The sequence below is a fragment of the Gorilla gorilla genome, chromosome X (genome assembly GCF_029281585.2).
Source record: "Gorilla gorilla gorilla isolate KB3781 chromosome X, NHGRI_mGorGor1-v2.1_pri, whole genome shotgun sequence".
Lineage (NCBI taxonomy): Eukaryota > Metazoa > Chordata > Mammalia > Primates > Hominidae > Gorilla > Gorilla gorilla.
Window position 1 is genome coordinate 63,027,079 of NC_073247.2, and position 13,691 is coordinate 63,040,769.

The following is a 13,691-nucleotide window of genomic DNA, read 5'->3' on the forward strand; positions in this document are numbered from 1 at the left end:
TCATAAAATCAGTGGGGCGCATTCCCTCTGCTTTGTTTCCTAGAAGAAGTTGTGTAAGTTGGTGATATTTCTTCATTAAACGTTTGGTAGACTTGGCCAGTGAAACTGTCTTGGCCCAGAGATCTTTTTGCAAATGTGTTTGCCTGTGAATTCAACTTCTTTAAAACATATAGGACTGTGCGCACAGTTCAGTGTTTGAAATCCATCCTGTGTGAGTTTCCGTAGCTTGTGGTTTTCAAGTATGTGCTACATTTCCTCTGACCTGTGGAATGTGAATCTGTAGAGTTGCGTGTATTCTTACCATATTGACCCTTTTCTGTTTTCTGGGTCTGGAGTGAAATCTCTTCTTGCATTCCTGATATTGGTAACTTGTTTCTTTGCCCTCTTTTTTCCCAGCCAGTCCTGCCACGGGTGTATCAATTTCATTGATCACTTCAAAGAACTAGCTTTTTTTTTTTTCTGGATTAATTGAATTCATCTATGTGTTTTTCTGTTTGAAGTCTCCTGGGGGTTTATGCTTCTGTTGTTTAGCAAAATAAATTCTTATCCACACTAGGAATTTGGAAACGATTTCCATAGGCGTGAGCAGCCTTTTCGACTAGATGCAAACCCAGTGGTCAGGAAGGCGAACATACAAAAGGGTGTGTCCCCATGGTGCAAACGCTTACAGTTGAGTAAAAGTCTCCCTTGTGAGTGGATGAAAATGAACGCTCATGGGCAGAGCACCTGTGAGTCACACATTGATTATTCTACAAATGATGCTTGGGAAGGGGTTGGAAAATGTCAGCAGGGAGTTGACATCGTCGAACTGCATCGCATCCTTTTGCACCCCGTGTCACGTGGGTGCATTAATTGGTATCATTTCTAAATCCTTTATTAGATGGCATTAATATTCTAAGCTGGTGAGATGTATGATCTCACATCATCCTCAGAAGAAGCCTAGGACAGGGTCTCTCTATAATCCCCATTCTACACACAGGAAGTGGAGGGACAGAGAGGTTGAGTAAGATGAATAATTCTGTGTTTTCTTGTCTTATCACCTTGCGTTGCAGTCTGGGTTCTGCCCGCACACATTCCTCGCCACCTTCTTGGTGTCTGAGAACCTCCAGCTTCACCTCCTTTTCTGGACCCAAGGGCCTGGCGGAGCTTCCAGCTGGGACCAGACCTCCATGGATCCACTCCAGAAATGGAATCCAGCATCGCCTTCCAAATCTTCCCTGATGACAGCTGCAGAGACTTCCCAGGAAGGTCCAGCGCCCTCTCAGCCTTCGTACTCAGAACAGCCGATGATGGGCCTCAGTAACCTGAGCCCCGGTCCTGGCCCCAGCCAGGCTGTGCCTCTCCCAGAGGGGCTGCTCCGCCAGCGGTACAGAGAGGAGAAGACCCTGGAAGAGCGGCGGTGGGAGAGGCTGGAGTTCCTTCAGAGGAAGAAAGCATTCCTGCGGCATGTGAGGAGGAGACACCGCGATCACATGGCCCCCTATGCTGTTGGGAGGGAAGCCAGAATCTCCCCGTTAGGTGACAGAAGTCAGAATCGATTCCGATGTGAATGTCGATACTGCCAGAGCCACAGGCCGAATCTTTCTGGGATCCCTGGGGAGAGCAACAGGGCCCCACATCCCTCCTCCTGGGAGACGCTGGTGCAGGGCCTCAGTGGCTTGACTCTCAGCCTAGGCACCAACCAGCCCGGGCCTCTGCCTGAAGCGGCACTCCAGCCACAGGAGACAGAGGAGAAGCGCCAGCGAGAGAGGCAGCAGGAGAGCAAAATAATGTTTCAGAGGCTGCTCAAGCAGTGGTTAGAGGAAAACTGAGACGTGCACCCCCATGGGATGGAGACCCGAAGGGACTCAGACGGAGCTGCCGTGTTGGCAGCGCCTGGGTGTGGGCCCATTTTGGGGACCAAACAGCAAGCTGTGGTCGGATGAGTGCCAGGACCTGTGTACCGGGACACGTGGGAATCCTCCCAGCATGATGCTTGACCGACCCGAGGAAGGTCCTCATGTTTCGTGCCTGTCATTCTCGGATGGCTGTGAGGCATTCCTTGGCAAGGGACGCTGCGTACCAGCGGTCCTCGCCGCATCTCACATGGCTCCTGTGATGCATGTTGTCGCTTTCCCACCCGGGATCTCCATCTCTCTCCCTTCCTGCTGTCAGTAAGAGATCACATGTCTGTGTAGTGTGAATGCCTTGTCGCTGTCCTGTGCTTTTGCACCATTGAGTTGACTGCCTCTGAGAAGCAGCACTAGGCCTGTTGAAATGCAATGTGCTGCCCTGAGATCCAGTTTCAAGAATGGGCAGGTAAACGCAGTGTGGGAAAGGAATGTGGAATGAGAACTTGGTGGTTCACCGCTGTACTATTTGTGTAAATGTTTACATATGTGATAAGCTACATGTATGTAAATGTTGCAATACCCCTAACCGTCGAGTAGTAGTCTCCCTTACAGGAATTTTTGATGGGGTTCCTCATCATCAATACCAAATAAATATATGTAGGAATGGAAAATGGGTGTAGAATTCAGGTTTGTTCCTCAGTATTGGTTTGTTTCTCATTAGATCTGAGCTGGTTACCTTGAAATCTCCCAGCAGGGGATCCGGGTTTATTGAGGGAAGCTCTGTGCTGTGGAGACTGGGAACGGGGGAGGGAGGGCACCAGAGAACACAGCCCAGTCACTGTTTGAGCCCTGCAGCGGGACCAGCATCGAGACCAGCGAGGCAGGGCCATGGCTTTGAAGAGAGGCTTCCTGTGCACAGGAGACGTGGAAGCAGAGTCCGCCGCCCACGGTGAGAGCCCTGCGTGTTGGTGCTGGTGCCCTGGCTTAGGGGCTGCGGTGCCATTGCTTGCTGTGTGGTGGGCCCGGGTGGGTGAAACTGAGCAGCAGTTTGCACCTGCTTTGTGAGAACCAGAGCATCCTTGGGTTCTTCCAACATCTTATTGGGATTTAGACATGTGTGTCTTTTAATTTCAGGAGGCACAAATGACTAAATCTACCTTTTTTTTTAACCTCTGCAGAATCCTGAGATGTGAACCCAGCCAGTACCCATGTGACTCCTCTGAACTGAAAACAAATTCTGCTTTGTGTCAGTCTGTTTTAGGTAGTCCCCAGAGCTGTCTTGCGGCAAAAGTCTACGCATCTCCTGCCGACAGAAGTGGCTTGAAAACAGGTAAGTGTCTTGGATTCTGATGCTGAGATCTCATGAGAGAGTCGACAGTTGAACTGACCTAGCTCCAGGGGAGAAGGGGAAAAAAAAGCAGGGCTATTCCTTCTTGAAACACAAAGGTCTAAGTGGAGACCAGTGAATCCAGGAGGGTTTCAAAGGGGTTCGAGGCGTTGCCCTTTGGCTGATGTTTCCTAGGGTTCTGATGGTATTTTCCCCATTTCCATATGTCAGCTGCCTTCCTCCACTCCCACACACCCATCCTCTAGCAACATTTTCAGTTCCGCTTTATGAATTTCGAAAGCAGAACACCAGAGAAGTTAGGGAACTAGCCCACGGTGGCACAGGCAGTAAGAGGTAGAACTAGCACCCGAATCTAGGTAGGCTGGGATCGGAGCTGGCCCCCCTTCAGCAGTTCACCTCTGTGAAGGCTGTGGGTGAAGTGCCTAGAGCCGGGCTTTGGTGCTCATTTCATAGTTGGTAGCACCAAGTCTTGGTGAGATCCATTGCTGAATCCTCCACACAGTGCCGTGGGCCAGGTACAATCATCCCCACCTTGTGGAGAGTTTGTGCAGGTCCTAAAGTGGTGGCCAGAGATGCATGCCTTTGTCTCACTCCCCAACCACTCAGATGCTCTCTGCGGACCTCCTCAGTCAGCCCAGCAAGCACACCAGGTCCGTGCTGCCAGTGACAGTCATCATTTCAGCAACCATCAGGGTTTCCATTTTCTCACCTTGCCTGTCTCCCTTCTGGGCTACGTCGACTGTCGTGGTGGGGAGGTGAGGAGGAGTTGCAGAGGTAGCCCCGCTCCGGGGGATTGAGCGATTCATCAGGGAGAGAGATCCGACCCCATCTTAGTCTGTGTCCTTCCACTATATCATGAAATACAACAGGCTGGGTGCTCTGGATTGGATATGGTGTGTTTATCCCCACCAAGAGTCAGGTTGAAGTTGAATCCTCATTGCTGCAGTGTTGGGAGGTGGGTCCTAGTGGGAGGTGTTTGGGTCGTGGTGGGGATCCCTCATGAATGAGTCAGTGTCCTGTGATGCCATCCTGCTGGGCTGAGTTCTTACTCTCACAGGTATGGATTAGTTCGCAGGAGAGTGGATTGTTCACAAGATTCTGGCCTCCCTGGATTCTCTCTCCCTTCCTTCTTTCCATGTGATCTCGTTGCACACGCCGGCTCTCCTTCCACTTTCCACCATGAGTTGAAGCAGCCCGAGGCCCTCACCAGATGCAGTTGCCCAAAAATGAATGTTTCAGCCACCAGAATTGTGAGCCAGATAAACCAACTTTTTCTTTTTAAAAGATTTATTTATTTTATTTTTTTTTAAGAGACCAGGTGATGCTCTGTTGCCGACGAGAGTGGAGTGGCACGATCATGGCTCACTACAGCCTTGAACTCAGGTGGGATCCTCCCACCTGAGCCTCCCAAGTAGCTCAAGGATGTACTGCCATGCCAGGCTGATTTTTAAATGTTTTGTAGAGATAGCGTCTGGCCGTGTTGCCCAGGCAGATCTCGAACTTCAGGCCTGAAAGTGTTCCTCCTACCTTGGCCTCCCAGAATGCTGGGATTAACAGGCATGAGCCACCGTGCCTGGCCTCCCATTTTCTTTAGAAATTACTGAGTCTCAGGTATTCTGTTATAGCAAAGCAAAATGGACCAAGACAGCTGGCAATTTGTAATGGAAACAAATTTATTTCTGGCGACCCTGGATGCTGAGAAGTCCAAAACAAAGGTACCAGTATCTGGTATCTGGCAAGAGTCTTCCTGGTATTTCCTCACGTGGCAAAAGGTGGAAGGACAAGCCGGGGAGAATGTTATGTCCTCACATAGCAGAAGAGGAAAAGAGAGAGCAAACCCACTTCTGCAAGCTCTTTTCATAGCAGCATTCATTCACTCACGAGGGCTCTGCCGTGATGGCCTAAACACCTGCTGTTATTCCACACCTCCCAACACTGTTGCAGTGGGGATTAATTTCACTGTGAGTTTTGGAGGGAACACAAATATTGAAATGCTAGCAGATACGCATCGTTGTGTCAGAGAACAGGTGGTTGATCCCATGTGGTCCCAGTCTCAGGAGATGAAAGGAGTGAGAGGGATCTGAGTTGGAAAAAAGCAGGCATCAGGGGCTTGCTCAGGGAGGTCACAGATGCACAATGCCACAGGGTCTCCAGGAACAGGCATGGAAGGTGGGTGGGTGGAGGTAACTGAGGCACTCGGCACACCCTCCACATCCTCACCTCCAGGTCTTTGTCCCTGTACCTGTGTATGGGGGGTGGATGGGACTTGGGGGTCATGTCTGAGACACCATACTATCCCAAGTTACAGACCAGGATCTGCAGTCCTGTGATGTCCACAGGTGTCCAGCATGCGACATTCTAGAGTAGAGACCAAACCAAAGGCACCAGCAGGCGAGAGAGGATTGGGACAGAGAAAGGTGCAAATGCAGTGAGCACATGGGACATCTGAGTAGACCCGGAGAATGTAAGGAAATAGAAAGACTACATTAAAAATCTTCCCACTAGGGACAGTCTAGGCTCCACTGCCTCATTGGTGAAGTCTGTCCAACATTTACAAAATACATAATGCCAACCCTTCACAGATTCTTTTAGACTATAGAGGAGGGAACATTTCCCAACTTATCCTTTGAAAATTGTATTACCCTGCTACTAAAGGCAGATAGAGGCTGGGCGTGGTGGCTCACGCCTGTAATCCCAACATGTTGGGAGTCTGAGGTGGGCGGACCACCTGAGGTCAGGAGTTTGTGACCAGCCTGGCCAACATGGTGAAACCCCGACTCTACTGAAAATACAAAAATTAGCTGAGTACCTGAATACAGGTGGGCACCTGTATTCCCAGCTACTCGGGAGGCAGAGGCAGGAGAATTGCATGAACCTGGGAGGCAGAGGTTGCAGTGAGCCCAGAGCGCACCACTGCACTCCAGCCTGGGTGACAGAGCAAGACTTGTCTCAAAAACAATAATAAAATAATAATAATAATAGTGCCAGAGACAGCAGAAGAATACCATAAACCAATATCCATCATGAATATGCGTGCAAAAATCCCCAACAAAATATTAACAAACCCCAATCCAGCGACACATACAGTGGGTTATGCAACATGACCAAGTGACATTTATTCTAGGAATGCAAGATTGGCTTAACATTCAAATTTCAGTCAAGGTAATCCACCCTGTTAATATAATAGAGGACGGGAACTATATCATCATCTTCATAGACAGAGAAAAGTATTTGACAATATCTGACACCCATTAGTGATAAAATCATGTCTACACAAAGACATGTGCTCAGATGTTCACCGCAGCATTTTGCAGGAAGGCCCCAGAGTGGAAACAAGCCAAATGTCTACCAATCAGTAAAGGGATAAAGAAGTGGTATATCCGTACAGCCAAATGTTACTGAGCCGTGACAAAGAACACACTACTGATGCACGTTTGAGCCTCCAAGACATTATGCTAATTGACAGATGTCAGACACAGAAGACCACTTATTGCACAAGTCAGTTTATAGGAAATGCCCAGAGAGGCAGCTCTAAAGAGAGAGAAAGGAGCTTGCTAGTTGCCTGGGTGGGCCTGGAGGTAAAGTAATGGGGATTGACTGCTGCTAGTGGGTACCAGCGATCTTTCTGGGGTGATGGAAGTATTCTGAAACTGGATAGTGGTGAGGGCTGCAAAACTGTGTAAATTTACTAAAACTCACTGTGTTATTCCCTTTAGGTACGTGAAGTTTGTGGCAAGCAAATTATACCTTAGTAAAGCCATTTAAAAAATGTAGTGCAAGTGTGACCGTAAGTCACGGAGGAAAGGGTATGCAGTCATTTCTTTCTACAACAGTAAGCAACATCCCCTCTCTTTCCCTGTTCCGCGTCCTGCCTACATGTCCTGCCTGGTCGCCTGGCTCCTCCACGTGCACTTGATGCTCCAGCCAGATAGACTGTGCACACCTGGGCAGAGGGAGTGCTGGTGAGTGCACATGTCTACGTGTGTGTCTGTGTGCGGTGTGCACGCGTTCCTGCGCAGGCACCCTGTGGGTGCATGCACTAGTGACTGTCAATCCTCTGTCTGTGGGCTGGCTCCCATAATCCATGCTACGTCCTGAATTCCACTGCCGGTTTTTCTGTTCACCAATCTCAAGGACCTGGCTTCAGTTTCCCTGGTAACCAACCTCAGCCCTTAGCTTCAACCTCTGAGCACAGGAAGACAGCCAGAGTGGGGAGGGGTGGTGTCTCACCCACAGGGCCCCTGCCGGAGCTGAGCACCCCATTGGGATGAGTGGCAGCACGGTTACCAAGACAACGGAACTCTCGACCCCTTTCCACCTGCAAGGCTCTTCTCCCTCTCCTGGGCCTGCCGAGCATCAGGTCGGAAAGGTAAAGCTGTGGCATAACCACCCTCCTAAGTCCTTGAAATTGCTCTAGACGTGGCTGTAGAATAAATATGTCAAAAGATGCTCTTGAAAGAGAAGGCAACCCCTACTTTTTTTTCCCAATTCATTAACTACAAACAAGGCTATGAAGTCCAAGGTTATATTTAAAAATCAGGGCAGGTGAAAGGGAGTGTGTGCTTATGTCTCTCAACGTCAGCTGTGCATCAGGTCTCTCGTGGAGCATTTGTCCAAGAGCAAATGCCGGACCCCATCCCCAGAGAGTCTGACTTAGCAGGTCTGGAATGTGGCCCCAGCATGAGTATCATTTTATAACTCCTCTTATGAAAGACGAGGTGGCAGCTGCAGAAACGGAGCCATCCTCATAGGAAGTAAAGCATATCTGAAACACAAGGTCCCTCGCCAAAGGGAAAGCAGGACGTCTTTGCTCCCTGCTATGCTGGCAGTTTCTAGGGCTAATAGATTTCCCGGGCTAAGGAAAGGTCAAAAACATTCAAAGTAATGTGAGTGCGTGTTTTACAGCTGACACTGCTCGCCTTCCTCTATATTCCTGAAATCAAAATTTTCACGTTAACATGCTGCATTTGCCAGTGAAATTTATTGTTGTTTCTGGTGAGGGTCTCCTATGCTCGAGTTATTTTCTTTTTCTTTTTTTAACTTTCCACACACCCTCTTTTTTATTACTATTATTATTATTAATATTATTATTATTGTGTGTGTGTGTGATAAGAACACTTAGCCAAAAATCTACTCTTTTAGTAAATTTGAAGTATACAATACAGTGTTTTTAGCTATAGGCATTATGCTATGTAGTAGATCTCTAGAACTTCTTTATCTTACATAACTGAAACTTTGCAACTTTGACCATCAACCCTCCATTCCCTGCCCCAACCAGCCCCTGGCAACCACCGTTCTACTCTCTGTTTATATAAGTTTAACTATTTTAGATTCCACATATAAGTGAGGTCGCACAGTATGTGTCTGGCATATTCACTTAGCATAATGTTCTCAAGGTCCATCCATGTTGTCACAAATGTCAGAATTTCCTTCTTTTTAAGGCTGAATAATATTCCATTGTATGTATATACCACATTTTCTTTATTCATCCATCAATGAACACTTAGGTTGTTTTTATATCTTGCTTATTATGAATAGTGCTGCAAAGAACATGGGGAGTATCTGGACTATCAATACCCAGAAGTGAGATTACTGGATCATATGGTAGTTATTTTCAAGGTGAGTAAAACACTGCATAGATACGTTCACGAGACATTGCACTATCATTCCTTGAATCTAGAGATGGCTCAGATTTGTATTAGCTGATGTGGATGAATCAGCTCCCAGGCTTACTTATTGTGTTGAGATGCATTTTTCACATGTTATTATAATTAGTGATATCAGATTAATCCTTCTGCTTAAAGGGCCATATAGGACTAGGAAATGTACGATGAAAAATACAATTCAGCAGTCCCTTGTTTCATGTGTTGCACCCGTGGAGACCCACCTCCGCAAACTTCTTTTTTTTCTTCAGCTATTTCTTCTGAATATTAACCTCTGTGTCTCTAAATGATGGGCTCCTACTGCTATGTCCCGATTTAGGGATTTGGAGGTTATCTGCTGAGTTCTCGGAGGAGATGAGCATTTCAGTCTCTGAGATACATTACAGGGCCCGGGTCTGCTCTTTGGCCTTCCCTGTGGGGGCCACCCAAGCCAGGGTCTGGGCCTCCACTCGGATGCCTGTAGAGAGTCTCTGCCAATACAAAGCCTTCACGGGAGACTCTTTGCTCATCTGTGGCAATGTGGAGGTCATGGTTGGCTTTTTCCAGAGGCTTGCAGCAGAGTCACGGGGTGATCTGCAGCCAACCTGGCAGTATTCCTAGGTTCTGGGGTTCAGGAACTGAGTGGATGGCGGTGCCAACCCATGAGACAAGGGACACAGTTGGGGGTCATCCGCTGATTTGTTGGGCTTGTGGGATATCTGAGTGGACATGCTCCTGAAACCATGCCCTGTGGGGGCTCTGGGGCTCAGCTGGGATTTTCCTGGTGGAGTTCGTGATGCAGGAATCCATCAGCACACAAGCGGAGAAGGACAGAACCAAGTCTGGGTGGCCATGTGGGCACCCAGGGTCACCTACAGAATGAGGAGTGTCCAGGGCAAAGGTCGCAAGAGGGAGGAGGAGTCCCGCTGGGGGAGCACAGAGCAGTCTTGTGATGAGAGTGGTGGACCTATGGGGCTTGGAGTTGGGGTGATGGAAGGGGCTGGGTACATGGGGGCACTTGGTCTGGAGATTCACACCGAATGCCTGGTGTGAGGAGGTTTCTTTGCTTGAGACCATAGAAGCACGAGGAGCCATCAGAAGCCAGAAGAGGTTGTTCGTGTCTGTGGCCCTGGCCAGGATGGATTTCCAGCCTCTGTAAACCTAAGCCCTATCGTGAGAGTGGCCTCAAAGTGTTATCCCTCGTGGTGAGGAGGCTGTGCTTTTGGGCCCTTCAAGGGAGGATCAGAGAGACTTAGCCACAGGGTGACACAACAGAACTCCCCTGGGAGTTCTCCATGGGAACTGCGAGGGGCCCCGTGTTCCAGTATTCTTTGCAAATGCAAGGAGAGCCCCGAGTCTGGAGGTTCAGATATCTTGCAGCGAGCCACCTGTACCAGGCCACCATAAATAATGGTGGGGTATGTTCCCCAGTGAAGGAGCAGGTGCGATGCAAGAAAGATTCCGGCCATCACTACCTGGCCACAGCCCAGGTGCCATCGGGAACTGAAGGTCTTTGTCAAGGAAACTCGTCATTGCAAAGCTCCTTAAACTCTCTTTGGGCGGTGGGGGGGGGGGGTGTCTCCGGGTGTCTACCTGGGTGGTACCCCCTATAAGAAAAGGGGACCACATGGGGCATGAATGTGACAAGAGGAGAAGCACGCCCTTCCTCCAAATTGACCCCTTTAGAGATCCCAGGATGAGACACAAGGGCCCCGGGAGCCTCTCTGGGTCTGGTTCCTGGTGTGCATTTGCCAGACTCTTCGGCCTCAGAGCGCTGCTGGGGCGTGAAGAAGTGCTGTAGAAGTCATGATTTTCTCAGCGTCAAGAGCCCAATCAGGATCTGGAAGTGGTGGAGTGGCCTCGGAGTTCCAGGTACTCGAGAGGCTGAGGTGGGAGGATGGCTTGAGCCGAGTTCAAGGCTGTAGTGATGTATGTTTGCACGACTGCACTCCAGCCTGGGTGACAGAGCAAGACCTTATATCAAAAAAAAAAAAACAAAACCGAATCAGGCAATGCGTATATAAATGTTTTCTAAATCTTACAGCTCCACGTGAAGTAAGAGTGCTATTACTGATTTTGTTTTTGCTGCCTAACTGTGGCGGCTGCTTCTGTTAGTAACCGAGTTCTATTATTAAATGAAAACACTCAACGGGGCCCAAGACAGCTGACTTGCCCCGGGGTGGAGAAGCGAGACCTGCCCAAAGGGCCATGCCAGTGCACTAGGGCGCATGGTGTCTGTGAGAAATGAGGAGGTTCTGCCTTGGAGAATGAGTTTCTGCCAGGATACAACAATGGGAGACAATTCTTGGGTCTGTCAGGAGCCACTGAAGTTCTCCCCTGTACCTTTCAACTCTTGGGAGGAAACTGGCATTATGTACATTTGAAAGAAATAGGAAGGAAAAAAGCCCTCCTTCTTTTAATAAGAAATTTTGGCTTGCTGCATTTGCTCCAGGCGTCATTCTCTGTCTGTAGAAACATTGTTTCACTCCACCCTCCAGGGCTCAGTTCCTGGGAAGTGGGGTCTATCTTAATAAAGAACACTGGAGCCCGGCATGGCTGGGGATGTCAATGATGGCCCTCAAGGAGGCCCTGCTCACCTCGGTGACATGCTCATTGGCTGCTCCACTCTCTGTGTGTGTCTGGTTTTCTCCTCTTTCTGTGCTCTGTTTGGGGAGGGTCTATTTATGGGGAGTTAATATCATCTCAGATGATTAAAGAAGAGGTGGCAGCCATGCACACTGGTACACACCAGTAATCCCAGTCATTTGGGAGGCTGAGGCTGGAGGATGCTTGAGCCCAGGAGTTTGAGACCAGCCTGGCCAACATAATGAGACCTCATCTCTACAAAGAATAAAAACATTAGCCGGCTGTGGTCGTGCAAGATTGTACTCCCAGCTACTGGGGTGGTTGAGGTGGGAGGATCTCTTGAGCCCAGGAGTTTTGACGCTGCAGTGAGCTACAGTCATGCTACTGTACTCCATCCTAGGTGACAGAAAAAAAAAGAGAAAGAAAAGAAGGGGAAAAAAAACCCTTCTTTTTATGAGAATCTTTGGCTTACTGCTTTTTCTCTAGGCTTCCTTTCATGGCTCTAGACACATGTTTTGACTCCAAGCTCCATGGCTCAGGCCCTGGGAAATGGGTTCTGTCTTAATAAAGGACAGTAGGGCCTGGCCTTGCATGGGGAGGGGAACGACAGCTTCTCTCTTCTGTGTGTCTGTCAGATTCTTTGCTCTTTCTGTGTCCTGTTTTGGGAGTCTGCTTATGAGGGGTTAAAATTGTCCTGGGTTACAGTAGGGAAGACAAGTACGTCCCATTCCCTTGCTACTGTGGACTGATAAGACGGTGTGCAGAGGAGGAGTCGCAGGGAATGGTGTGCAGAGGAGGAATCGCAGGGAATGGTATGCAGAGAGCAACAAACTCACTCAAGCCCCTCACACCCCACAAGCACGCTGGCTTATTTATTCTCTCTGACTGATTTGACATTTGTCTTGCTTGTCCACCCTCTGGACTGGATAGTAAGGGGAAACAAACGCACTGGATTTTCGTCTAATCTGGTGTCATCTGATGCTGTCATGTAACCGGTCCATTTGTATAAATGCTCAATCTGTTTTGGCGAAAATGATCAGTCTCTTGGATTGCCACCCCACCTCCCTACTCTTGTCCAAGATGGGGAAGGGGCATATATGGCTTTTGAGTCTCCATGGTGATGTGGGAAGGGGCCTATGACATTGTATGTTGACTGCAGTGTCCTCGGTGGGTTCTGAGGGAAGGCTCACTCTTGTCCCCAGGTCCTGCTGGCGACGCTGCCCTGCTCACCCATGCGTGAGGCTGGCGTAACTTGCATTTTTGTCTCTCTCTCTCTCATCTTGATCAGGACCTTGTGCTCCCTGACTGACTTGACCTCAGCCCACCTGTACTGGCATCTAGCAGACCCTTCTGAGTCAGGGCCTCATGCTCTCCCCGACCCCTGACCAGTGCTGTCCACTCCACAGCCTCAGCTGCAGGGTCTCCTAGCTCCTATCTGGCTTATGCTTGCTTCATGGTAGCACCGCTGGGTTTTGAATCAGCCACTTCCACATTCCCCTCTCAGAGAATGTAGAGCGCTGAGGTCTCCCAAAACAGCAGGAACCAAGATCAGCTCTACAAAGTGAAATTCCTCAACTCCAGACATCCCTCTGCCCAAAGAGGCTACTGGGCCATTCTGCAAAACGAGCTCCAAATTTGCATGAGGTAAAACCCTCTTTTACTCGAAGCTTCTCTCCACTCCCTTGTCACACCTTCCTCCTCTGAGATGTCTGACTCTGTCACTGCCTCTGGGGACCTCCTACCCCCTGTGACCAGAACAGGACACTTTCTTTGGCTTGCCTTTCATGTTCACCTCAGACTTGCCCTGTTATATCCAGGTCAAGAAGGTCACAGTTGGGAATTTGTACTTGGTTCAGAACAACAGTAGAATATGTTTCCAAGGGCCTGAGCCATGGAGCTTGGATTCAAAAAAATGTGTCCAGAGCCAGGAAAGGACGCCTAGGGAAAAAGCAGTAAGCCAAAGGTTTACTGCTTCTTACTTATAAGAAGAAGGGGAGATTTTTCCCTCTTGTTTCTCTCTCTCTCTTTTTTTTTTTTTTTTTTTTTTTGAGACACCCTCTCGTTCTGTCACCAAGGCTGGACTATAGTGGCACAATCATAGCTCACTGCAGCCTCAAAATCCTGGTTTCAAGAGATCCTCCCACCTCAGCCACCCCAAAATACAGATTAGGGACAAAAGCCCTGTTGAAGGGAGTTGAGGAGGCCGTGGCCTCAGAACTCCAGGCAGTTTTTGTTGAAGGGCAGCACATTCTGTGCCAGCAGCTGCTGAAGGACATGTGGGGA

At 49.0% G+C, this 13,691-nt stretch overlaps 1 protein-coding gene across 30 annotated transcripts in view; it reads left to right on the forward strand.

The window, feature by feature from the left end:
- FAM156A (family with sequence similarity 156 member A) overlaps window positions 1-13,437 on the forward strand; it is a 31,934-nt gene extending 18,497 nt beyond the window's left edge. For 14 of the 30 annotated variants that reach the window (XM_055376948.2, XM_055376944.2, XM_055376945.2 and 11 more), the window contains one exon: window positions 1,053-2,503. In XM_055376948.2, the coding sequence (XP_055232923.1) occupies window positions 1,170-1,811 (642 nt within the window). In that variant the 5' untranslated portion in view covers window positions 1,053-1,169 and the 3' untranslated portion in view covers window positions 1,812-2,503. Of the gene's footprint in view, window positions 1-1,052; window positions 7,550-8,718 lie in introns of those variants that run through there. The other 16 variants (XR_010132542.1, XR_010132543.1, XR_008675706.2 and 13 more) reach the window with 4 other exon arrangements.
- Window positions 13,438-13,691: the final 254 nt, after the last annotated feature.